The 26,919-nt window shown below is 36.4% G+C and overlaps 4 protein-coding genes and 1 long non-coding RNA gene across 7 annotated transcripts; 2 read left to right on the forward strand and 3 right to left on the reverse strand.

The window, feature by feature from the left end:
• The first annotated feature begins 7,291 nt into the window (after positions 1–7,291).
• LOC125475651 lies at positions 7,292–9,309 on the forward strand. Its single transcript, XR_007257013.1, has 3 exons — positions 7,292–7,792; positions 7,860–8,255; positions 8,852–9,309. It is a non-coding gene; the product is annotated as an uncharacterized LOC125475651 (long non-coding RNA).
• A 21-nt stretch (positions 9,310–9,330) lies between these two features.
• Positions 9,331–11,504, reverse strand: LOC125475650 (pentatricopeptide repeat-containing protein At3g02650, mitochondrial-like). Its single transcript, XM_048580627.1, has one exon. It carries the CDS (start codon positions 11,502–11,504, stop codon positions 9,804–9,806), a length of 1,701 nt encoding a protein of 566 aa, XP_048436584.1. The 3' UTR covers positions 9,331–9,803.
• A 750-nt stretch (positions 11,505–12,254) lies between these two features.
• Positions 12,255–17,382, reverse strand: LOC125468158 (HIV Tat-specific factor 1 homolog). Of its 2 annotated transcripts, none has more exons than XM_048580629.1 (14): positions 17,249–17,382; positions 16,900–17,037; positions 16,432–16,572; positions 16,170–16,318; positions 15,694–15,906; positions 15,395–15,487; positions 15,277–15,315; positions 14,782–14,871; positions 14,589–14,691; positions 14,287–14,367; positions 13,491–13,567; positions 13,225–13,305; positions 12,951–13,042; positions 12,255–12,696 (listed from the first exon to the last, which is right to left on the reverse strand). In XM_048580629.1, exons 1-14 carry the CDS (start codon positions 17,316–17,318, stop codon positions 12,573–12,575), a joined length of 1,491 nt encoding a protein of 496 aa, XP_048436586.1. In that variant the 5' UTR covers positions 17,319–17,382; the 3' UTR covers positions 12,255–12,572. The 2 variants fall into 2 exon arrangements, with proteins under 2 accessions (XP_048436586.1, XP_048436585.1); XM_048580628.1 differs by having other exon boundaries at positions 16,170–16,348.
• A 1,511-nt stretch (positions 17,383–18,893) lies between these two features.
• Positions 18,894–19,804, forward strand: LOC125475652. The gene has a single exon (XM_048580632.1). The coding sequence runs from the start codon at positions 19,069–19,071 to the stop codon at positions 19,642–19,644; it is 576 nt and encodes a 191-aa protein (XP_048436589.1). The 5' UTR covers positions 18,894–19,068; the 3' UTR covers positions 19,645–19,804.
• A 124-nt stretch (positions 19,805–19,928) lies between these two features.
• On the reverse strand, positions 19,929–24,146 carry LOC103951829 (stearoyl-[acyl-carrier-protein] 9-desaturase, chloroplastic). Of its 2 annotated transcripts, XM_048580631.1 has the most exons (4): positions 23,851–24,146; positions 21,665–22,169; positions 20,175–20,741; positions 19,929–20,144 (listed from the first exon to the last, which is right to left on the reverse strand). In XM_048580631.1, the coding sequence occupies exons 1-3, from the start codon at positions 23,964–23,966 to the stop codon at positions 20,181–20,183; spliced, it is 1,182 nt and encodes a 393-aa protein (XP_048436588.1). In that variant the 5' UTR covers positions 23,967–24,146; the 3' UTR covers positions 19,929–20,144; positions 20,175–20,180. The 2 variants fall into 2 exon arrangements, with proteins under 2 accessions (XP_048436588.1, XP_048436587.1); XM_048580630.1 differs by having other exon boundaries at positions 19,929–20,741.
• Between the last annotated feature and the right edge of the window lie 2,773 nt (positions 24,147–26,919).

Below are 26,919 nucleotides of genomic sequence, written 5' to 3' on the forward strand. Positions count from 1 at the left end.
TTGAGATTTATGTACCAATTTAAAATGGAGTGTTTAATTCAGAAATCATAGACAAATAAACATGCATTTAATTAATTAAAATTTATACGAAGGCAGGGAGTGTTCGAATCAGAATATAAAATTGTAATTGATTGTACAGAGGATTGCTTTTCTTCAATTAATTATGATTAGGATTGTACATCTATATATTTTCTTCCGATATTAAAGCATTAACAGATTCTTAAGTTGCAGATGCTACGCATATGCACATTTAAATTTGAGTTCATCACGCATCAGTGAAAGAGATAAGTTAGTAGCTCATCAATCATTTTTAATGAAGACGATTAAAGGTTCAAAAGTCAAAAAAATTTTAAAAAATTATCTCTAACCAATTATTAAATCATAATTCTATAAAATCTACCAGACTCTTATTTGATCAAAAGATTATCATACGGTCCAAATGTAACCCTCCTCCAATGCCTTTTATGGGTGAAAACTGAAAAATCCAATCTTCCCTTGCACCCTTCCCTTCATTATTTGGGTCCAAAATCAAAACGGACGTGGTCAAATCAAGTCAAAGAAAAAGAAAAAAGAAAATTGATTTGCATGACAATGATGACGTACTATTGCAATGATGGTTTTGGCCTTCAATGCAATTGGCATTTGCCAGTGTCATCTGTCTCTCCTCTTTAATTCTCTATCACGCATGTCCATATTTCTTCGTATATATTAGGTGGATCAAATGTTCAGACTAAGAATTTTAAATTATGTAATGTTATCACTAATATAAAAAAAATATACGTTTATCAATATTAAAGCTATCTCCAACTAAAAGAATTAAATATAATCTTGTTTAAAATTATAGCTTCTAAAAAATTATTTTTAAATAAACTATGTCAAGTCAAACTTATATATTATCTTCAACCGATTAAGCTAAACATGGCACCAATTTTAGTAAAATGCACAAATTAACTTGGCAAAAATTTATTAGTTTAAAGTTTATACCTTAAATTTATTTGTTAGTTTAGTTAAACTATCGTTGAATGTTTTCAAATCTAGTCGTTGAATTTAAATAAATTATTGCAGCTGAGAAGCGGGGCTACAAAAAAAGGCCAAGATGGGGGCTACATATGGCCAACATGATGCCTTTTTGGCCAAATAATAGCCTAATAAGCTCCATAAAATTATAGTCTTCCCATAAGTTGAAGATGAGTTTTTTGACAAATCAGACCATTTTTTTGGCTTTTGAAACTTTAGCCTTCTCTATTAGAGATGACCTCAGTAATACTTCAATTGTCAATAACCATATCATATAGCTTATAAAATATGATTTAAATAGATAGACTCTCTATCATTAGCCTATGTGATATATATATACACACACACACACATGAAGCCTTTAAGGGGAGGGATCCCCATTTTTCAAAAAAAATGGGGACACCCTCTTGACCGTTAGATTTGACTTTAATGAAATTCTGTGGTTAAGATTCTGTAGCCTGTGATTTAATCTCAATCACAAAATTTAATTAAAGCCAAATCTAATGGTCAAGAGGGTGTCCCTATTTTTGAAAAAAAATGGGGATCCTTCCCTTAAAGGGTATATATATATGTGGGGTTAGGATTTAAGAACATCAATTTTGATAACTTTATTTAATGAAAAAGACTTAAAGTTCAATGAAAATGATTTAAATTTTAATGAAAATGACAAAAATTTAATATAATAAAAAATATAATAGAAAAAAAAAAGACGCGCACGCATCCATCATACAGACTATTTATGAAACTGAACAACACTATATTATTTATGGAACTAAACGGTACTATATTTCGGAAATTGAATAGTATTTCTAAAAACTGAACACTAATTATTTCTGAAACTAACACGAATATCACACTATTTCTGAAATTGAACACGAGTACTACACTATTTCTGAATTGAACACAGGTACTACACTATTTTTGAAATTGAACTCAACACTATTTCTGAAAGATTGTCATGCACTAACTATTTTAAAATTGAATATGGTATTCTCCAGGAAGTCTCACAACCATTATTCTCTCATCTTCTTAAATTTTGTCGGCACTTTCTCACCTTCCAAACACCTTTTCTTCCCTTCCAAACACCTTTTCTTCTTCTAATTTTCTTCGATTTTCATCCTACTTTTTTGAATCACAAACCCAAAAAAAAAATGTCTTAATGTTGTAAAATGATACGAAAAATAAAGATGTAAGCACCTACACGCACAACAAAACAAGGCCACATTCTACTATTACAAACCTATAATACCAAGAGAAAACTCAATAATTACATTTAGGACTAGATATTTGTCGATGTCCGTCAGGTTCCTAGGGGAATTCTGTCATCCGGGGCAGTTAGCATGATCTGCTATATTATGCATTTACTATTAATAATCCCTTCATCAATCATATAAGATACCAGAGGGAGAATTCTACATACATTACAATTGCTACAATGGAAGAATTTTCTTCGATTCTCATTTTTTTTTCCTTGGGTTTGTGATTCTTATTAGGTTTTATTTATGGGTTTTTTTAATAGAAGCAGGCTTCCATTTGCTATAAATGGGGAGTGGCAGATTTTTTTTTTTTGCGTGTTTGTTTACATGAAATTAATGGGGTCTCATTGTTGATGGCCAAATTTTTCATTGTGACAGAAACGTGGATGGTACATTATGTGTATTTATATAAGTAGTGGAAATTTTTATTTTTTAAGTTATTAACTTTTTAACATACATATACCACTATTTATATAATATCACGTAATGTATCACCTCGTATGCCAATCACACTGAAAAATCTCTTCCGAATAAGAACTTTCACTCCCGTGCATGTGCTGCAACTTAGGTGCAGAGTCAAAAGCAACAAAGGTATGTTGCACGCGCCTTTAGTTAGTATTTTTTTTTTTCTTTTGTCCCTATCATTAAATAAAATTATAAGATGATTTTTGAATGAAAATCAAAGTTTTGAAATTTTCTTCATTAGGTTTCCTTAATTTTTAACAATTTGAACCATCTATATTTATCGACATGTGTCAAAAACGTATATTTCAAATTCTAGCTCATATATATAATTATATGTATAATGTTTTTTTTCATCAGCGATTGGTAGGGATGGGTTCAAAAAATCAAACACCGAACCGAAACCGAAAAAAAAAATCAAACTGAACCAAACCTTATTGGTTCGGTTTTGGTTTTGGAGGTTCAAAAACTGAACCAAACCGAACCGAATCCCTTTACACTTTATGAATGTATGCCCATGATATTTCTTTTATGAAATTTTGTTGCCAAGTTTAAAACTAAGCCTAGGGTTTTTTCAATGAGCATACTTCGTTCAATTAGGGAGGATATTTCATTGGTTATAGAGAAAAAAAATTTGGAAGGCTTTGGAACTTGGAAGAACTTCTTTATTTGTTTGTGTTTTGGATGGATACGATGATTATTTTTCTTTGTAATTGAGGTTGTTGATGAATATGACTGATTTATATGATCTTGTACATGTACAACTACCTTCCCAATTTCCCACTTTTCCACTTTCCCCATTTTCTTATTATTAGTCTACCAATGCAAGCCTCTTTTCTAAATTACATATTAAAAAAAATTAAGTTTTATAAAATAAAATAAAAAACCAAAATCAAATCGAACAAAACCAAATTGAAAAAAAAAACCAAACCGAAAAAAACTCAAAAAAATTAAACCGAACCCACCCCTATTAATTGGGGTACGTACTTATACTAATAATTTGACGCTTCTTGCACGCATGCCATTGTATTATTTTCGGATGCATTCATCATATTATGTGTGTGTGTGTGTATGCGCATTCAACATACGTAGCTATTACATATTCGTGGCACTATTTTCTAACATAGGCTCGTTTAGATGTGTTTTTAAAATGATTGAAAGAGTTTTTAAAGAAAATATTTTTGGGTTTCAAAAACACTTTAAATGTTTTTTGCAAGAAGCAGCAGTTATGTGCTTCTTCCAGGAAGCACTTTAAGTGTTTCTCCAGGATTTACTTGCCTATTTACTAATGATTGGTTCTAAAAACATTTTCGCCAAAATCGTTTTCAGTCATTTCAAAGCCTACGTAGCTGCTACATATTCGTGGCACTATTTTCTAACATTAATTTTTTACACAAGTTTTATGGGGTTCATTATGTAATATATTTTAACAAAAATTACCCAAATTTTTTACAACTATTGGTTAAGGGTTTAGGATTTTTTGTAGAATCGTATTCGTTCAATTTCTTCACTACAAATGAATGTCTTAGTGATTTTGGATTTGTCTAAGTTTTTGCAAGGATGATCTTTAGGTAATGTTCTAAAAGATAAACAATTTGAATCTTTAAAATGCATTACGGAGTGGCACACAAAAACTTGTGTTAGAAGTTGTGTAAAAAAGGTAATGTCACGCATAATGGGCTAGCAATAATAGGGGCTATCAATAATGTGGTTCAAATCCAATTTTGATGAAGATTGAATTTAAAACCTCACTTATAAGTAAAAAGAAATATCATTAGATAAAGAATCGAACCTAATTTTTAGATCTTAGACTTCAAGAAGCAAAGTAAAAGATCCAAAGAGGAGATTAGAAGTCGTCTAGGTTGAAAATAATGTGTGAATGTGATGGTGTGAGACTCAAACTCAAGATAGCTTACGCGGTGGTGGCCTAATGGGTGACATGGGCTTTTTTAGGAAGGGAATTCGTATGGTATGGGTATACTTAATAATTTTTATGTTAATAATATAGAGATATTTTTTAATTTATTTTACATGTTTTTGTATTATTAACATAAAATATTACTATAATAGTATATCTATATTAGAAAAAAATATTAGGAAGATAACATTATATCATCTCTTCATAAAGATAAATATACTTCTATTGATGAGCTCTACTTATATCACAAATGATGATTGGCTCACCAAAATATAATTTATCTAACGTTAGTACGTCTATTTCTTCTTTTCAATGTCTTTTTTTTTCCTAGTGGAGGAAAGAAGCAAATCATATCAGTATATGAGCATGCAAACAAATTGTAGAAAGATGTAAATTTTGCATTTATTTCGGGTTGTACCTCTGCCTCAGGCTCCGCGCAGTGAAATAATAAACCCCCACAAAAGCACCAAGGGGATCCCCCTTGTGTCATTCGAGGACAAATCCATCCAGTATTTACTACTCAATGCCGGAAAAGGATCCGTTCTGGTGATTCTAGAAATATTGCGATTGTAATAGTTTATTATATATTGTACGGTTAATTTTTGTTAGATACTATTTATATTTAATTTTAAATTTTAAAATAATTTCTAACTGTATAATGTACGATGAACAATCACGATCGTGTGAATCTTTTTTCCTCAATGCCTAACACAACCCTTTTGCATTTATGGGACAGTGCCAACTCCAACACTATTCTCTCTCTCTCTCTCTACAGGTAGGCAGGCAGGCGGGCATGACTATGAGATGACTAATCCTCAGCCCACACCGATCAATTAGTAAGTATTATTCCAGGCAGGTCAGGCAGGGATCAGGAGGGCAGGGCCTTGAATCTTGACTATTTCTCTCATTTTCTCTTCTACCATTTACTTTTTAATTCAACAGCCTCCCCTTCTTGGAATTTGGCCTCACACTCTTTCCAATATTTATAATAATAAAAATCAAATTTCCATTACAAAACAAACAAAAAGAAAGAATAGGAGAGAGAGAGCGAAAATGGAGAAAAAGAACGTTTCACGGTTTCATCAGGAGCAACAACTGTTGCATCTTTTTCTTTCCCCTTCTTTAATTACGTGCCTCCAAGCTCCTGACTCGCCTTTATCTTGCCCTTGCCCTTCAGGGAAAGTAACGACTTAATATTGATTTCTCTTTTCCTCTGTCCTCGCACTCCTCGTATATACTATCCATATACATGTTAATTATACCATCGCAAAATTAAATTAACAAACTAAAGTATAATATACACTGAATAGTTTTACTTTTAATTACATGAACACTTTTGATGGACAACATCAATGTTATTAACAATGAAACATTACCTCATCTCTCTCTAATGATTGACTAATAAGTTTGTTAGTCTTTACTTTTTTTCCCTTGCTTGAAGTATTGGGGTGTTGCCTTGACTTCCTTTGCTTTGAATTACAAAGGGAAAAAAAATCATCACTGAAGTGGAATCGGTTGCACTTATGGTTCACTATGTGGTCTCACATGAGAGGTTTTGTTGAAGAATTTAAAAATCCCACATCGAATTTTAGCATAATAAAATGCACTATACAATGAAAAGTTCCAATCCTAATTACACCAATGTTCTTTTATGATAAAAATATATGCTTGTCAAGTTGTGCATATGGTAAAATTTAAGTGAAAAGATCATATTAATATGTTTAGTAGTGAATCAATGACACTCTCTGTGGTAAAATTTAAGTGAAAAGATCATATTAATATGCTTAGTAGTGAATCAATGACACTATCTGAAATCTTGAGAATGACTTCAAAAATAATTATACAGTCATTTTGACTAAAATAATTTTATAGTCATTTTGACTAAAGTTTAACTTGAATATAAGAAACATGGTTGGAAATGCTCATATTCTAATTAAGTTCTATCGCTCTCAATTTTTTTCCTTGATTCCTTGAAAAAGAAGAAGAAAGAAAATAAAAGGCACTTGCATGACTCAGTTGAGCTACAATACATGCGAATGGATCGTAGTGTAACTTAATATTGATAGAGGATGATGATTTAAGTTACACCAGTTGTTGAAAATAATGGGGTTCCTTATATAGTCCTTTCTGTTTGGGCTTCTTGCGCATTTGGGCTTCTTTCACATGTAGTTCAGTATTCTAGTAAATAGGGTGCTAGATTTCCACTCATGCGTCCCGGGTTCGACCATTCCCTAAATTATTGTAATAGTTTTGAACCTTCCCCTCCCATAATTTTTAATCTCTAATCTCTAATATTAAAAGGCCAGAAGTCAAGTTTGGTGTCTCAAGACTTCACAAAAAATAATTGGACTTAAAAATCCTTCAAAGTTGATAGAAAAATTAGGGTTAGAATTGCCAAGGGTATTTTTGTACAAAAAATGTAAATAAATTAAATTGAAAAATACGAAATCAACATACGGTTATCAAAAAGAGATCAGTTTCACACCCGCTACAATTGCACATTTGAATAAAAAAGATAAGTTAACCTCCTCAACCTAAATCACGCTCAAAACAAAAAGTGGTGTCATTCATATCTTTTTCTCTAATTTTTTATCTTAGATGTTAGATTAGTCACCGACGAGGTTTAAACTTAGGCTTTCAACATCTTTTCATCTAAAGGACCACTTGCTATCTTTTTCTCTAATTCAATGCTCTAAAATTGTAGGTTAGTGATTTTTATTTTTTAGTTCTCTTATCTTCTACTAATGTGGTTCTGTGAAGGTGTGGCGAGGGTTGCTGGGCGAAGTCAATGTTATCGAGTAACGAAGTGACGTTGCTAGATGCGGCGGATTGAAGGGTTCACTAGGGTTCTTGACAGTGGGAAATGAGAAATGAATGCGGTTGCGGAAGGACTTGAGGAGTTTTAGAGAGATGAGCTACTGAAGGTTGATGGCGAGGGGCAGCGTGTTATGAAAAATCATGGGTATTTTGGTAGTTTGGCCTTAGCTCTCCACGCTTTAAGTTTGAGTTCTGTGATTTCATTTGTTGGAGAAAGTTTAAAGCTTTATATTGCCGATGGTTGTGTAGTTCTTTTCAATTTGTATGGTTGTGATGATACGGAAATAATGAGTTAAAGTTCAAATTTTCCAAGATTTTAGAGGTAACCTAATCGACCATTTAATCTTTTAAGTTGCCATTGCATTCAGATTATTTTTGTGTAGAACTAGAAAAGGTGGGAGTCTCTCCTGCGTCAAGGGAGGAGTTATTTGTTGTTGGTGATGTTATGCGCAACCAGATTTTGAGAACAACCAATAAGATGCTTGCTTGATCTCTATGGAGTGGGGTTATCTGTGCATGTAATTTTATGCATTGTTTCATAAGTGGGGTTCAGTACCTAATATATCCTTAAATTTCTAATGCTATCGTTTAGACAAATTAATTGTTTAATTGCTCTACCCATGACCGCTAATTGATTTTGAGGTTCAATGGAAGTAGAATTCACAAGAAATATTGCTGAATGATTTTTTAAAAGTAGCCATTGCATGCGGAGGGACTTGCGGAGGAAGCTGAAGATAAGCACCTAGATATTCTTTTGGCCATTGTCGTTTCTTTTATTCATCAAGGTGGTAAGCCTAATACATAATTATTTCTTCTTATATGTATAGTTTCTATGGTTTGCACTCTTTCTTTAGTTTGTCAAATTTTAACATATTGAGAGCTTTAGCAAAGCGAATCGATATTTTAATTTCTTATGTATCAATCCTCTTGCTTCTTACGACCACAACTTATGCCCTTCGAAAGCATCATACTCTTAAGCTTAGAACCCCTTGCTCGCTCTCTTACAATTCTATCATCGTTAAAAAGATAAGATTAGAGTAAGAAAAGTATAGCTTTTATTGTAAATAATTGTAAAAATTAGTAATGTAAAGAATGTTTGGCATGATTTTATAAAAAAATGTCTTTATGCATGCTCAAGTGAGAAAAATTTAAATGAATTTCATATGCCGTGATATAGAAAAAGACTTTTCTCAAGCGTGCAAGATTGCTAATATTAAATTTAAAAAAAAAATAAATAAAAAAAATAAAAAAAAGGAGCAACTTAAAGTAGCAGTGAGAGGCACTCCTTGTTTCGGAAATTCTCTTCTGCACATTTTTTTTTCTCTCACGAGTTGAGATTTAGTTAAATCCCAACCCTTCTCTTTTGTCCTCTGATGCGCAGGAGAGCAAAGCTCCTCACTGTAATTAATTTTCGAGCCCCAAATGGCATCAAATCCAGATTCATTCCAGAGTATTGTCATGTCATCCAAATAGAGCTTCATGCTGCGGATCATTTATGAATGACATTCTTTACTGCAACGCTTATCAACAGTGAATGACACTATCTTGTTCTGCTATACAACATTCAAAGCACACGACCAGGAAAAATAGGTTATCGATCAGCAAATCAGCTTATATTGGACCTACCTAGCTACCTCGCTTGAACCTACCTAGCTTTGCAGAACATCTTCCGCCCTAACAGAAACATTTCTGTTCTCTGCTCTATGACGAATGCTTTTCAGATTTCAGATCTTCAGGAAGAAAATCACGTAAATAACCAGGCCAAGTTTACTCATACATGCACATTTAGAACACAACAGAAGAACTGAAACCCACTTGAGGACAGGGTTGCAACTGAAATAAAAGAAGCCGGAGGCACAATTAAACAAAATTTCCTCATTCAGAACAAATACTGCAACTTGCCTGAGCTTTAACTGCATCTACACAAGTAACATTAACCTTCGAATAGCATATAAGAACATAAATTACATCAAAATTCAAACAAGAAAAAAATTAAAAGGCATAAAATTCATAGTAAAAACGAAGCCAAAGACTGCAGTTATTTTACCCTGATATCAAGATGGAGCAAATGGGCACCCCGAAAATAAGAGCAAACTTGAATGTTGCAAGGAAGGGGACCTAGTCCCCAAATTTCAGGGGCGTGCCTCTGGCTTAGCTGTGAAGTTACCCAAGTGACCACTAAAAGATTTGAAAAAAATATCCAATCTTCATTTTCTATATGATTGAGATGGGAGATGTTTAACAAGCACCATGAACAGAACAAACTGCAAAGCTTCACTTTATTTTGCACACCTTCATTGTAGTATCCACATACCAAAAACCATATAACCTTTTTAGGCTTCTGCAATCTCTACTTCTCCCTCCTGCAGTTCCTTGACTGCTCTTATAAGACCCCTTGTAATCCCATTGAGATGCAACCCGTTATCCTTCATTTCTTCAAGCAGTTTCTCTGCCATTTCCCAATCCAGAGCCTTAAGACAAAGAGATTGGACCACCTTATTGTACTCATCAACATTAGGTTGGACCCCAAAATGTTTCATCTCGCCCAACAACTTCAAACCTTTGTCAAAATCTTCCAGTTTACAAAATCCACGGATGAGTGTATGGTAAGTCACAGGACCCAGTTTCGGATGCTTCTTTTTGGCTTGGGACAATATTTTACAAGCCTCCTCCATCTGACCCCCATTTACATAGCCACGTATAAGAACAGTGTAAGTATACACATCTGGTTTCAACCCCCTACTCTCCATTAGCTTCATCATCTCCATTGCCTCTCCCATATCCCCAGCCTTAGAATAACCATTGATAACCAAATTGAAAACTGCATTTCCTGGAGGCGGGCCCTCCCTTGTCATCTCAAGAAGCAATTGTTTGGCCCCATCAACATCTTTTATCCTGCACAATCCTTGAACAACAGTTGAAAAGGGCTTAATCCCATATTTCCGTGCCTCTCCAGATAAATCACCCAACATATCTAGAGCTAGTTCGACGGTTTCATCCTCCCTACAGAGTGAATTGATCAAAAGATTAACCGGCGAGCGTGGCAGGTCCTGTTTCTTCACCTTCACCGACAAATAAACCAAATGGGCATCTTTAGCATTTTTACCCTTGCAAAACCAAGATATGATCCTACCGACTCTCTCACCATCAGGCAAGGCTCCTGCATCAAGCATCTTCCCGCAAACAGACTGAGCCCAAACAAAAAATGAACGCCTGCAGAGTGCTTCAATTGTAAAGTAATATGAATCTGCATTCGGGACACATCCAAAGCAAGCAAACTTGTTGAACACCTCAAAAGCAGCTTTCCCTTTACCCAATTTTGAGAATGAGGATATCAACTCATTGAGAATTTCCAAACTCAACAGAGTATTTTCTTTCTCACCAATCTCCTCAACCAAATCCCACAAAAAGTATACATCTCTCTTCCTAACAAGGCCACTACATGTAGATCGTACAAGCGCATCGAGGACATGGGTAGTGACTCTAAAGTCGGGTTTCTCCTTCAAAGCCCACTTAATAAACCTAATCAAATTCTCACCCAAAACAAGCGGTGTTTGAACTAGTTTAACCACAAACTCAGGATGCAGAGTCAAATTTAAAGCATCAAAACTAGACTCGAGACTCCCACCAGCACTGCTCTGAAGGAGAGACAATACACTCTCCAGCTGCTGCAAATCAATCTCATAAACCTCTTCCCCTTTCCGCAACTCTACATAACCACCCTCCGAACCCTTTTCGTCCCCATCCCCATTCCCAGCGGCAAGATTGTCCAGCTGGGAATCACCATTTTCACCAAATCCCACGGGTAGCTCTTCTCCTTGAGCGGAATCAGAAGCGCTACGGATTTCTGAGAACTGAGAGAAGAACCTAGGGTTTTGGAATCTAGTCTGAAAATGGGGGGATTGATCAACTAGAGGATGGGTTAGGGTTTTAGAGGAAAGCACCTTGTGGTTTGGATGAGCTGCGCACAGCTTCCGTGCCGCCGCCCGCGTCGAAAGGGACGCTGCTCTTGCTGTCACTGCAGACCTCCACATCTTTGTCTATGGGTCTGCTCCGCGTGCCTAGTTTGCTCAACTCAAACAGCGAGTGACCGTACTGTTCACATTCGAAAACCCTGATGTCTATGGGGAGATGGGGAGGACAAGTGCAGAAAATGAAACGTGGGCTTCTGCTCCCGGGTACGACCCGTATAACTAACTGCTCCTTCGTCAGGTTCTGGACTGTTAAGTTTTAACGTTAATCTCTTTGAAAACATCTAAAAAAATTGTGCAAAAAATATTATTGACAAACAGTACATGAAGGGTAACATTACAAGAGAACCTCCTCAGCATTTCTCCAAGTTTAAAATGTTTGGCCCGGCAATAATTAACATAAAGTTTTCATTTTTTCAGTCTGTTCTAGTGAACATGGTTACAGCAACATCGACGTCCATCATCTTTTGGTGTTATAGGGGGGGATAGAAGTGGAACACGGTTAAACCATTACAAACCAGCGAAGTCCGCAGCATAACAGTCCTAAACTCCATTCAAGTTGGGAAGATGATTCTCACACACCTTTTTTTCTTCTCCTCCACGCCCCGTCTTACTTCTCTCTTGATTCTTAGGTCAAAGCTCCATAACTGTTACCCCAAAGAAAACCATTTTAGGGTTCCATGGTGGTAGGCGGATTGAAAGAAAAACAGGGAGAGAAACATTAAGGTGAAAGTTCTGGGGTTGGTGTCCATACAACCACTCGAGACAGAGACCTTTACAGACACAACACTTCTTATCGTGAACAAAGAAAGATCAGAAACAGTCAAGTAAATCGAAAAATGACAACAAACTCGACTAGGTATCCAAGTTAGCAGCAAAGACCTTAATTAGGCAGAATATACAACATTACTTGCAATTTCAGAAACGCTTCTTTACTTTCTAAGCACTACGAGTATATTTCAACCTACAAGACCCGACTAAAACATCTTCACAATGGCCCTGTTCCAAATTCATAAATCCCGTGACAACAATTTCTACAAACAGTAAACGATCATCAGATGCCGGATCGTTTCACAAGGAATATTGATTCAGATGTATGACTAACATAACTATTGAGCATTGATATAAAACTCATTCAGCTTCAAGTTCGGCGCCAAACTGCTCTAACCGTGCAGCATCCTCATCCAGATTCCGGACAGAAGCATGGTTAACTAAACCATCATCCTCACTTGCACGTATTTGCCTACCGCCAAACCTAAATGAACATACGAAAAAAAAATTGTAATAATTAAATGTAGAACCAAAAGAAAATGGGAAAACTAAAAAACATTGGAAAACGAAAAAAAAGAGACAATTAAGTTCTCAGCAGCGAGAAAATTTTCAGTGCCATCACAAGTGGTGTACCAGCTCATATTTCCGGGAACACTGAAAAATCTCACAGCAGCACCATCCACCCAGCCTTACACAATAACGGCAATTGTAATTTACTAAACACACAATATTAATTACCATCTCCCATTCATCATTTCTATGCACTTTTGAGCATCATTCCTATCCTTGAATCTGACCAAAATAACTCCCTGGGGATGATTCTCACAAACCTACAAAAAAAAAAAAAAAGGGAACCTGAGGATATTAGGAAAGGGAAAAGAAAAAAGAACATAGATAGACATGTATGCACAAATCACGGAGAAATTCTGAGTACCATTCTTCATCACACACACATGCTGTATCGGTAGTTTAGTCCTAGGCCAGGTTTACTTGCTTATGAAGGGTATATTACCTTCACTGAGTCCACCGGACCAAGCTTCGCACATTCCTCTTGAACGTCTGCCTGTAATTCTGGACCTAAATTTTCATCTGCCTGTAAACATTAAGAGAAAGGTAACCAGAACTGGATCAGAATGATAAAATAGCCTTCTCGCACAGGCTTTATATATTGAGAAAGTTGTGTGTGCAAATAAACATCAGCAACTATTGATCCGTCAATACGTGTTACACAGAAGGAAAAAACAAGTTTTCCAGCAGCATGGACAGCTATGAACTTACCCTCATTTCAGCAGGAGTGAACATGTAGCGAAGAACAACAGTAGCTGGAATTGACACCTTTTCATTGTCACGGCCGGCTGTTCAATAAGAAGAAAATGTGATCATATTATGAGTGTTGCAGAGCACATAAGGTAATTCATGCCAAAATTATGACAGAACATGTCCAGCAGGCTATGACGCATAGGCATATGCTAATTATCCACAGACATCCACACTACAGATTCACACTATGCTTCACTGTAAAACCAAAACACCAAGAAACTACTTGTGAAGCATAGGAATATGTATATGATCCGCAGAAATTTCCTCATGACTAAAACAATGAACACACTGAGGGTAGAAGAAAACGTAGTTTGTATTCTAAAGGGGTGTGCTATACACACACCCCTTTTTACTTCTCACACACCCTTTCAATTTTCAGCTGTTGGATCAGATGAATTGAAGAAGATCAAAGGACAGAAATTAACAAGGGGTGTGTGAGAAGTAAAAAGGGATGTGTGGATAGCACACCCCATTTTAAAACTCAAAATGTAGAACTTCTATAATATATGTCATATGATAAAACAAAAAAGCATATTATTATTCACAAAGAGAGGGAACAACTAACTACAGAAGCTACGCATACTACATTTGGACAACAAGACTAGAAGCTTTAAGCATAAGTGCAAAGTAATCAAAATATGAGGTATTCCTTCCCCAGAATTAAGATATCTAATGCAAGAAGCCTTCTAGTTATCAATCAGCATGAAAAATAAGGTTAAGTAAGAAAACGACTAATATTAAGATAATAACCTACCCCAGCCAAGCATCTTCTCTTCCACCTTCTTCAGTTTCTTTTTCCTCTTGTTGTCTGCTTGTTTGGCAACAAATGTGTCCCCTGGATACATAACAAAAGATCATAAATAAATCAGAACACAATTGAAAGCTCATAATCTATGGCATGCTGTTGAAAATGTTTCTAATACTGTGTCGATGATGTTTTTAAGTAGTTCTCTCATTTGTCTATAAAGTAGCAAAAATGTTAAAATCTCAAACTAAAAATACAAAGCAAAAAACAGTTCAACCAATATCATCTGACTACTACGTATTAACAATTACCTTTCTGCTGAAACTTAGCTTGGGTGACTGACATAAAAACCTTGCCACCAGGGCGTAGAGGTGTTCCATCCAAAATTTGGGTAGCCAAAACAACCGATGGTTCCTATAGTACACATAAACACATCTAACAAGATACACAGATATGACATGTTACAATCACAAAGACCGCAGAAGTAATAAAAAGCATTGTTACCTTCATATATGTAACAAGTGCGTCTCCCTTTGTCTTTCCAGTCTCTTTGTCAACGTACAACTTCACACGAGGCTTTTTTGTTTCAGGATCCTATAAATATCATTAATGAGTATCGAGTTTATAAGGTGTTAAGTATGAGAGCAGATATTTATCCATTAAGCTACGCAGTGCATAGATGTTCACACTTAGTATCATGATGCAATAACAAGGCCACTTTCCAATATAATTTGACAATAACTCTTAAGAAAAAGTCTAAGAATTTGGTTGCAAATAAACACTGGACTACAAAAAATAAAATTCATTATGCAAAATATGATTCAAAGCTATATAACGGATTGTTTTTTAACTCTAAACCTCAGATAAGTACTAGCATCTTTTAAAGTTTCCATTCCAAAAAGATTAATTCAATTCTGAGCTCAACTTTATTTATCCGTCAGGTACTAATCAACAAAGTAACAACATGAACTTTATGAAAAAAGAAGAAGAAAAATTTACCTCCTTTATAATCCCACATTTGGAAAAGACCTCTACCACCTGACGAATATCTCCAAAATTAGTAACATGCCCCAATAAATACAGAGGATGAAATCATGAAACAATGACAGTGACTTACTTCGTCGACTGTGACGTCATCAGGCAATCCGGTTACATAAACATGTGTGTTAATCTTCAGCTCAAACCAACTATCAGGAGGTTTATTAGCTTCCTGAAAATACAAGGAAATAAGACAGGGGGGAGTCAACCATTACTGCTACATAAATCCTATACACATAGTTCATTTCCAGTCTAGACTGGCATAACCGAATTTAATAATAGGATCCAATCACACATCCCCAGAAAATACAGTTTGATTAGCAGACTTTTGATGGAAAAAAAGAAAAAAAAAAAAAAAAAAAAAAAAGGGGGGCAAACCTTCTTGTCAGCTTCCTTATCCAACAATTTCCTCTTAGAACTTTGATTGCCTTCTAACTCACTTCTACCATTGATATCATCTTCTTTGGAGGGATCAGAAGCCTTTACAGGTGCATTAACCTCTTCCCTTGCGGTGGCCTCAGAAATATTGGCAGCAGGGAAAACCTCCTCTTCTTGCAAAAATGTCATATCTTCTACTCCGAAAGCGCTATCCTATTAGATAATAGAAATTAAATCAGTCAAATATAAATTCAACAAATACACGACAAATTTTCAAGTTTGATTTCAAATTTTCCTATTTCATAAAATTGGAATAACATTCTATTCAAGGTTCATCAATGTGCAACCAAACAACAAAATCGACTTGCGTGTGTTCATTGGCAGGCTACCAGCTATCCCATGAACAGAAAAACCACTACAAACAATAAAATAAAATATAAGAAAAGCATAAGAAGTTGTAGAAACCATGAACCAACCTGAGGAACCCAGGCCCTAAGACCCCGATCCCACTTGTACGTAGTCCCATCATCATCGGTAAATTCTTCCTCACCCTCCGGGGGCATGGAAGGTCTGTCACTATCTGCTTGTTTTGTCTCACTAACCTGCTTCTGCCATTTGTCAAAGTCTTCCTCATCATAAGTTGGGATTGGGGGCACGGCAATGGAAGTGAATAAATTGTCAGTCTTGTAATTCATGGAAGTGATAATCCAATTCCAAAGAAGAAGAAAAATGATTGACCTGCGGTTGAAACATGAGGTACTTGGTCGTGGTGAGATATTGCAGTGACGAGGTCGGGAATGGAGGAGAGTGGCTGCCATGCGCATCTTCCTTGAGCCCAGACGAGCGTATGGAGGGTGAGGTAACCATTTGAGAAATGCTCTGTCGCAAAGTAAGCAAGCAAATTAGAAGTGAAATTGAACATGATAAGTGAGACTGAAAGATTGCTCTATTCGATTGATTACGAGTAGAACTTTTAATTGAGAGGAAGGAAACAATGTGCCACTAAATTCAATTTCCATATTCAACATTACATAGCAATAAAGGTGAATCACTATTCTTCATTCTGCAAAGACAATTGAATGTTCATATTCGTATTCATACTATATATAATCTACTACTACTACTATTATTATTATAGATTATAAATATTATAATATAAGGTGCTGCTAGGGTAAGGGTAGGGCAAGGCAAACAAAACAAACTCACCCCGCAGCTCCGAGAATGCGTAGGGACCAACATGCTGTTGATTTTCGCCCAGAATGAACCATCCTACTTCACTCAACTCTTCTTCCATCCCCAATCTTTTCTGCTCCCAACCTCCTGCTGCTGCTGCAACTCCAACTCCTACAAATCAAACCCAAATCAAATCACATCAAAAACCTTTTCTTTTATTCTATTCTTGCATTGTATTTGTTCATACAACGTTAATTATATGTATATATTTATACAGGTTCCAACTTCCAAGGGTTTTTTGCTCAACAACGATTAGGATTGAGGTCATTTTGCTAAACAACGAAAATTACAAAATATAAAGAAATAATTGCACGCCACGCACCCGATTGAATTTTCTGCGCTTGCTCTTCTTCTTCTAGCTGGTGATTCTGCGAGCCCTCCTCCAACGCCATCGTTTGCCTGCGACTCCGACTAACAGACCAAATTGTAAATGTAATGGTGTGTAATAATAAACTGATCGGAAAAAAGAATGGAAAACTTTGGGCTCTTTCCCATCACTTGGGCCTAATTGGTTCTTTTGGGTCCAAAATTTGCGACCTGACCCGTCGAGGTCCAAAGCCCTTCTACCCATAAACCAAATTCATATACGGCCCATTCCTTGAATCTGAATTTAATTTTTTTTTTTTTTGGCTCATAAAGAAAATTTCATTCAAATTGCCAACACTCTAGTACATCCAATTCCTCCACACTCAAAAGACAAGGCATTCTGAGCTCCAGCCGGGACACAAGAATCCCAAATGTGTAGGTTTTCAAACCAATAGAAGCTAAGGCATCGGTCACAAAATTGGCTTCCCTAAGCACATGATTTTATTTGGCTTACTGAAGCAAGGCAACACACCATCAAACATCTTCCAAGATGGACTTAATCTCTCAAAGAGCGTCACAAAACCCTTGGATAACATCAATAATAAGCTTGGAATCTCCTTTCACAATAATGTTGTTCAACCTTTTCCTTTTAGTCAATCTCATAGCCTCACGAAGAGCCAAGGCATCCGCCACAAAAATAGTGTTTTCTCCTAGGTTCAACACACCAGCGATTATAGGATTACCTTGAGCATTCCTTATAATAAAGCCTCTCGCCGCAACCTCGTTGACAACAGAACCATCAAAATGTATTTTAACAAAAGGGGTTTTGGGCAAGACCACTTAATCCGGTTACTTATTCCCTCATTTCTCTTGTTGTTATTTTCTGTATTAGCTTTAAAGTAGGATGACGCAGTTGTCATTGAGTAGTTAAACGACCTATTTGCATTTGGTTTATCATTCCTAAACCATGTTTTTAAATGTGTGATTACATATCCTTATGTTTTAGTCAATTTTATTGAACAGATAAACTTTTGTTTACAAGTGAAGAAAAACATTACTCATTTTATACAATCATGTCCGTTTACAATTTTATTGGTAATTAATGTGTGTTGATGAGGTGCTTTTGATTTATATAGAGGTTGTCATTTTTTGGTTGGAGGAAGAGCTACAACTTTGAACGTAGGTAATTCAAATACATAAATAAGTTTTGCTTTCATATATATATTGATCAAAATTACTAGGGTTGGATGAGAACTAGAAATAATGGGATTACTTGTCCAAAAGCAGGGAGTAGTACTGTTTGTAGGAAAAGTTTTCTCGATAGTGCGACTGAATTATAATAATAGTTTCATCGTACCTCTTGAATCCTAGTCAATTCAATATTGCAAGAGCATATGAATAATGGGAAGATGTGACAAAATAATTGAATCAGACAAAAACAAATAAAGAGCAAAAATTAATCAAGTAGCCGTTACAAAAGCTTGGTAATATTTAACTTTGGTCCCAACGCCAACGGTCATATTTCTGATCCTCACGAACAAGAAATCGCATATTTGATTTGGGAGCCTCTCACATCACACTTGACAGCCAAAAGAAAAGGTGACCGTTAGCCCTCCACTCCGCTAACCCCATTTTTATATATAAATACATAGGGATTTTGCCCCACAATCTGAAATCCTGAATCATAAACCTCTCTCTCTCTCTCTCTCTCTCTCTCTCTCTCGATTAGGAAAAGGGGAATATCAGCTTTGAGAAATCCCAGATCCATCTAGTATTGTATTTAGTGGGTACAGTCTACAAATTAGGCACACACATACATTCGATAATTGTTCGGAAATGGGTGGCATGTCGATGAATGTGGCGAAGTTGGGAGGAGCAAGGTCAGAGTCGGCATACCACACCCACAAGGTGTTCCTGCTGAGCAACTACATTTTGCTGGGAGCAGCCTCCAGCTGCATCTTCCTGACGCTGTCTCTGCGGCTGCTGCCGTCGGTGTGCGGCTTCTTCTTGATCCTGCTCCACGTGCTGACAATTGCCGGGGCCATCTCGGGATGCGCGGCGGCGGGGAGCAGGTCGAGCTCCAAGTGGTACGGAGCGCACATGGTGTCGACGGTACTGACGGCGATATTCCAAGGGTCGGTGGCGGTGCTGGTGTTCACGAGGACGGGGGACTTTCTCGGGGAGCTCAAGTCGTACGTGAGGGAAGAGGATGGGAGTGTGATTCTGAAATTGGCAGGAGGGCTGAGCGTGGTGATATTCTGCTTGGAGTGGGTGGTGCTCACACTCGCCTTCTTCCTGAGGTACTATGCCTCTGTTGAGGGAAGTGGTGCTGGTGCTGGTACGAGGAGTTCCAAGGTGCAACAAGCAGCTGACGAGGATTTGAAGGACTGGCCATGGCCCTTCCAAGTCTGACACGGAACATCAAACATACAACAACTGCACTTCGGCAGAGGCTCCTTTGATTTCATATTATAATTATATTCTATAAAATATCCCCCTTATCATAATATGCATATGTGCTGCTACCGCTGCTTATTATTATGTAGTAATTAATTCGTTGATTCAAATTCAATTGCTCGCTCGCTCGCTCGAAAATTTGTAATTACCAGTTTTGGAATTGTTGTGCCTGGCAGTGGCTGGGTTGGGACTGCTAGTATTTTGAATTATTTACAGAATAAAATCATTCACCTCATTCATTCATAAACAACACATTCATTCATTCATTCATTCTAAAGGGAAAACGAAACCAACACAATCCTTACTCTCCCTTTTTTTTTTCTTTTTCTTTTTTTTGTTCTAGTTTCTAGGTAGGATGACAAATAAGACAAAATAAACAGTGCATCAACAAAAGCCCTACCGAAATTACTCTCTCTACCAGACACGGTAGGATATGGGGATAGTTGGGGCGGGGGTGAGGGGCGAATTTGCACAACGCACCCACCACCTGCTTAAACCTTTACTTCCCTACCAAAAATCCAGCTGAATGGAACAAGGGATGAAGCCTTGGTCCTTCCCTGTGCTCTTTCCTCCAACCTCCTGATTCTCTGTGGCAATTTACACACAAAATCTTGCGCCTTGCGTCCCTCACCAGAAAGACCGGTCAACTTCTCCACATTCCATCTTCCAACCAAAAACTCCAATATATCAGCATAATCCCTGGCAGTATACACCTCAAGCCTCTGGGCAACAGCTGAGAAATGATCAAACAGATTATCATCCTGACCATCGTACATCAAGTGGGCAGGCATTGATATCTTTTTCTTCATCATGTCAGCTAAGGCCAACACAGTGCCATCTGGATCAATCTCAAACAGCTTTTCCACAATCTTTGTATACGCAGTTTCATGGCGCTTTTCATCTGAGGCAATGGTGCCGCATATCTGAGCCAATTTCAGGTCCCCATGCTCTTTGGCTTGCCTGGCTGTGTTCCCATGGGAGATGAATGTTGCCCTCTCTTGGAATGAAGTGTAAATGAACCCAAGGTAGGGATTGTTCTCTGTTTTAGGATCCTACAGAAAACGCAAAATTGAAAACCAAAATAGTATAAATGTAATATTAATATTTATAATAATAATAATAAAAGTAACAATAGTCATGGTAATAACAGTATAAACAGAAAATTTCAGCTACGTTTAACAAGCGTAAGCTGTGCAGAGTTTAAATCAAGCAACCAAAATTGGAGAGGGGGAGAATGGGGTAGATGTTCTTTCTTAAGAATCTTCTGTCAGCGTGTGTGTGCTTGTGTGTCTATTCTAAATCATCGTAGTGATAACTCATGAGATTACATCCATGAATATAAGTGACAATCATGCAGGTACAACATTCTAATCAAGGTAATGTCTTAATGGCTATTCCTCGAAATAGTTTGTTAACTCAATAAGTCACACATAAATGCTTCATTTTCCAAGCAGACATGAGATAATAGACAACCATTTTGTTCATAATCATCACCAGAAATTTAAACATCCCTTTTTTTTACATCAAGGAATTGATAATTAGACATGCCCTTAAAAAATCAACTAGACTAAAATTCCACAACGGTTACAATGCAGAGGTTCTCTGAGGTGCCATAAGCATAGTATTATAAATGAACATAAAGAAAGTCTTCCATATACGCCAGAAATTTAGGACATCGTGTACTATTAACATTTCATGACTTGTTCTCATCTTCCCTACTGTAATATATTTATGACCAGCTGAAAAGTTTTAAGCATCCCAAACTCCAGTCAGCAAATAATGTAAAAGAAAAAAAGAAGATAACAATTGCATTGCCCCTTAGTTCACAAGTTTGTATCCTTCAAGATTAATATAACTTTAAAATCTTAGCTACAATGTTGAAATTCCTAAGCGTGGACTCAGAAATGTCTCAAAAAAATATCACGGTCCAAAAAATAACAAAAACAGACAAAATGAGAGGAAACAAAGAACTCACCATTCCAGATCCAATAAGGTACTGAATTGTTTTCTCGATTTGTCTCATATCTACTCGTCCAGAGAGATAAAGATACTTGTTAAGAAGATCACCATGCCTATTCTCTTCAGCAGTCCACGCCCTGGTCCAAATAGCCCAGGAAGTAAGGCTTGCACCAGTCTCATCCCGAACTCCATCTAGGGTATTAAGCATTGTCTGGTACGTTGGAAGGGCTTCTTCTGTGATCATATCACCAACCAACACAACAAAGTAATCATCAGGAATTTCCCTTGCTCTTTCCCTCAACTCCTTAACTTGCTCCTCGAATCCATCTGACTCAGGAAGTGGAAGAAAATCTTGTGGTTGCCAACATTTCTCAACAGGCTTTAGGTGCACCAAGATGTTATTCTCAGCCCAATCCTCTAATGACTTGAAGATCTCAATCTGTTGAGGAGGCATTGAATGAGTCACCTGAACATGTACCTCACGTGGAGGGCCAAAAGACTTCTTCAGATTCTCAGTCTCTCTGTAAAAAACAGAAGAAAAGATCTAAAATTGGTATGCTTCAATTACTGAATCTAACAACCTCATAGTTCTCTATATAACTATATAGAGGTGGGAGAGAGAGCGTACATAGAGTAATACAAAGTTAACAAAAAGAAGAACCGAGCAAGAGACTAAGATTGCCGATTGAGGTGGGTGGAGAGGAGAGGGAGGGAGAGAGTGAGAGTGAACAGAGATGTAAGCTCGTCTAAGAAGACGCGAACAAACATGACCAACCACAATACAGAACGGAGAAATCAAATATACAGGCAGTTATCAAATTCAGAAGTGAAACTGAACAGAAGAAACCGTAGTTGTGCCTCACGGTGTAACAGCTAAAACTGAAAACTTGAGAACATGGACATAGTGGATTTCATGGATACCACTGCAAATCTCAATAAGAATACCACTAACCATATCAACAAGTATGACACGTACACGCTTGAAAATATAAGGAATAATTGTCTAGCACAATGAAAACAATGACCCGACAACCTACATTGCACGAACCCATAAAATGATATATAATTAACAAACAAGCAAATGCGTAGACTCAAACATTAAGCACACAAAAAGGGCCATTTAGTTTTTAGTTTTAGTTCACTTTTTTGTGCTAGAGATATGGGGAAAGTTTATGGGGGAAAGAAGGATGAAGAAGAGTTGTCTGAATGAAGTAGAGAAAATGTATGAGGAAAAGTACACAAAATGAAAACTAAAAACCAAAAACTATTTTAAAGCTGTTTTTATTTTCATTAATTATTCTTTGTTTCTTCTTCTCCCTCCCACCAACTTTCTTCATTTACCCTTTCTCCCATATTCTTTCTCCATAACTCTTTGATAGCAAGTACTCGGAGAAATACAAAACAACAAATTGCACAAAAAAAAAAAAAAAAGAAACGGGGGGAACTGATGCATTATACTTGTATATGAAATAACATATACTGAATAAATCGATTAAATAAATGAAACTAGTCAACTTACAGGACACAGTTCAAAAAGAAAGAGAAACTCAAGAAATCAGATCTACAGCTCAACTAATGTAAGAAATAGTTAAATAACACACGCATGCCTTCAGATTGAAAACAACAAACAGAAAACCTACTAGCGATTTTCATAAATAACAGAAAAACTTTTAAAATATCCCAGCAAGATCAATAGAATATATTCAATAGCAATAAGAGCACAAAGAGGATTTTATTAATTTTTTCAGAAAATAAGGTTCAAAAAACATCCAATCATCATTAGAAGTTCTTTTATATGTCCTGCAGCAAAAATTGAACTGCGAACCATGCATGCAGGTGAAAGAAAAAAGGAATTGGCTAACAACCAGTTCCCAAAAATTAAACAAAAAATAAAATAGGAATAAAATAAATTTCAATTACGTCCACAAACCTCAACAATAACAAAATATTTCTCAAAATGCATACAAAATGAATGAGATTAACGCAAAATAGAAGCCCAGAAATCAAAAAAGGGCCTCTATTCAGCTGAATTAGCATAAACCTTTCGCAAAGTAAAAACCCAGATCAGCAGAATGGTTAAAAATTCGTTCTTGGCGATACCCATTTGCATTTTCGCCAAGTGGGCATCCGAGACCCCAAGATGATCAGCCGCGCACACATGCGATGAAAATGCAGAAATGAATTGAATGGAAGGAAACTCACTTGGTGGAGGAGTGAAGAGTGGAGGCCATGACGATTTTGGGAGATCTGAGATTGTGGGACTTGGCAGTGAGGCTGTGAGACGGGAAGGTCAGCATCGAATTCAGACTCACAGCCATTGGTTCTTTCTCTCTAAGCTTTCTTTCCCTCTCTCGAGCGTTCCGCTTTCGTGAATCTCAGAGAAGTGCTAATTGCGAGAGTTGGTTTCAGGTTATGTGACGTGAGGCTCTCAGTGGGAGAGAAGGGGAAGGCAACGCGACGAGAGAAGGACACCCGCAACCAAACGAGGAAATGTTTGGCGAGGGAGACGGCAAGTTTCTTTATTTAAAGTTACCTAGTTTCGATAAGGGCCACTCATTCCCACCAAATCACGTCATTGCCACTTTATTTTTCGGGCGGTCGGTTGGCTTTGGCTTTGCTTTCTTGCGTTCCTTCCATTTTTTTTTTTTTTTCGGGAATTTGCAAAATTGTGTGATTTTTTTTTTAACAAACAATATTATCTATACTAGGAAGAAATGAACGAGGTGGGCTAAATAAAAGTCTAATTCCTCCTACAAATATCTTACAAATTTTAATGTACAATTTCATACAATTACATAATGTATTTTATTCACGTGGTATAATATGAATGTACGTCATACATAATATTGATCAATGAGTGCCCAACACTCACACCTATTCATTTAACACGAATCCTCGTATATGAACATCTCGATGCACCGTGTCTCCATCCCCATTACACTACATGTAGAACGAGTTAAACTACAAATCGGCAAGGAGCACCCTAGTGTACCGATTGGTAAAAGAAGTCCTCATCTTAGCAAGGCAACTCAGGCGAACCATATTAATAGGGGTTTTCATGCTAATGATCGAGAGGAAAGGATCTCGTATGGGCAAAGTACCATTTCTTTCAGATTAATAAGGAAATCTATCATTTTTCTGATCGGTCTAAAAGTTTATTGTAGGAACAAGGGCCTCTTGTACGAATTGGAGAATCGCCTTGTAAAGAGGCCTAGTGTAAAGAACATTCATCGTAACCATCGATAAGCAAGACAACCCCCAATGAAGAGCCCCCATGTGGTGATATATCGTTGGTCCCTCCAGTAATTAATCAATGCAAAGCCCCACATTCAATGTTATAGTCAGGATTTTCAAATAATGAGGTCATAATATCAATAAATAAAAAATAAATAAATAAAGCTTCCTTGAGTCATTTTGTCGAGCATCTTGTGGGCACATGTCAATTCATATCAACATATGTCCAAAGTTTATGCCAACTTATGTCGACAACTACTATTATTTGTAGAGACTTGTCTAGGGTGGATGCAGGATATTGTGGAATAATGTTGAAGACTAACAAGAATTTTCAACTAAAGTATTTCATCGGGCACATTATTGTATAGAGTCGAACACGAGAAGAAATGAAAGGCAAATATTATGGAAGAAAATAGAAGAAGTAAGAGGATGAAGTTGTAGTTTAGTTTGCTTAGTTGTTTATATAGGTCAAATACAATACATAAACAAATATATATAGAATTTTCAAAATGGTTGGGATCAAGAACAACAATAACTTCATGTTGGTTCTGACACTGCCCCCATTTGTCCCAACTTGGAACCCACATGCTCGGTGATAGATGTCACCACGGTAATCTTGTTTCGAGTGTTTCATACGAGAAATTTTCCCAACTTCAAATCCACAAAAAGAGTTTATTATTCTCCTTGAGAGTAATCACAATTTACCTAGCCTAAACCATGTCAACTTGAGTAATCACAATTTACCTACCCTAAACCATATTTATTTTGCATCGATAGTTATTATAACACGAATCATGATATAATATAAATATATGTATTGTAATATAAGTAAACTAGTAACACGATATGGTGGCCAAACCGCCACATCCAAAACCTCTCGACTCAAAAACTTCAAAAGTTAAAGTTTTTAAAATTTTCAATTATCGAATGAAATAACTTCGATTTTCTCTAAGAAAAGAAAAAAAACATACACACGCATATATATGCTCATCACCTAGTGGTCTCGTTTGTGGAGAATTAGATTTGAGTGGATAGCACATTACAGAATTTTTGACTGAATTGTGACGGAATGACCACATTAGTTTGCAACACTCATTTTTAGGGGCTACCTTGATTGTTTTCAATTTCAAATACCATCTTGATAAGATGGATCAATTTCAAGGACTATTTATGATAAAAACCATTTCTAAATTGACCACATAGTTTTAATTTCTTATCCAAACAAGAGGAGTGCACGCTTATATTATATCGAAAAGGTGTGCGAAGAGTATTTTCCATATACATATACATTTGTGTGGTTGGCCATTAATTAGGTTGCTAACAATAATTAGGGTAAAATTTTCACAAAGAAATTTGCAAGTGAGAGATATTCGGTCCAATTCTCGTTAAAAGTAAATTTGAACAACATTATTGCTAGCTCATTGTAAGGCTTAATCCAATCCCTTAGCTCATAGTTAAGATAATATTGTTTGCTTAAATAAAATAAAATTGACCGGAAGAGTTTAGGAGCCACATGTGCTTGTAAATTGAGCTAGAATTAGGGATAAATAGGTATGTGGTGAACAATGAACATAACATGCAATTCGTAACGGCGAAAAATACTCATATTTGTGTGATCTTGTGGAGTTTTAATTCTTATTAATTGTCCTCTTTAAATAATTAATAGTTTAATGCACTAAAACTATCATGTGTCAAAAGTAAAGAAAAACAATGAACATAACACAACCGCTAGGTCATGGCGTCATTTTTCATGTCAACAAAATATGAGACGAGAGAAATCATTAAACTTTCGTTTCATGATGAGGTGAGACCCATTCTATACAGAGATAATCAAAAAAATGTAAATTACCTGTACGGACTAGGATTCTCTGCCTTGGTAATTCTCTCTCCCTTCATTCCTTCTTTGTTTCCAGCAGTTTATTCTATTACAAAAGTGATTCAAAGCTCAAGGTTCAGCCACGTTCCCACAACAACAGCACGATAGCAATATCCCATGGTTAATTGCGTTGATTATGCACAGACCAGCTTTGTATCATC

Source organism: the organism of the source record quoted next, unplaced genomic scaffold (assembly GCF_019419815.1).
Source record: "Pyrus x bretschneideri cultivar Hongxiangsu unplaced genomic scaffold, Pyrus_bretschneideri_v1 Contig153, whole genome shotgun sequence".
Taxonomy (NCBI): Eukaryota; Viridiplantae; Streptophyta; class Magnoliopsida; order Rosales; family Rosaceae; genus Pyrus; species Pyrus x bretschneideri.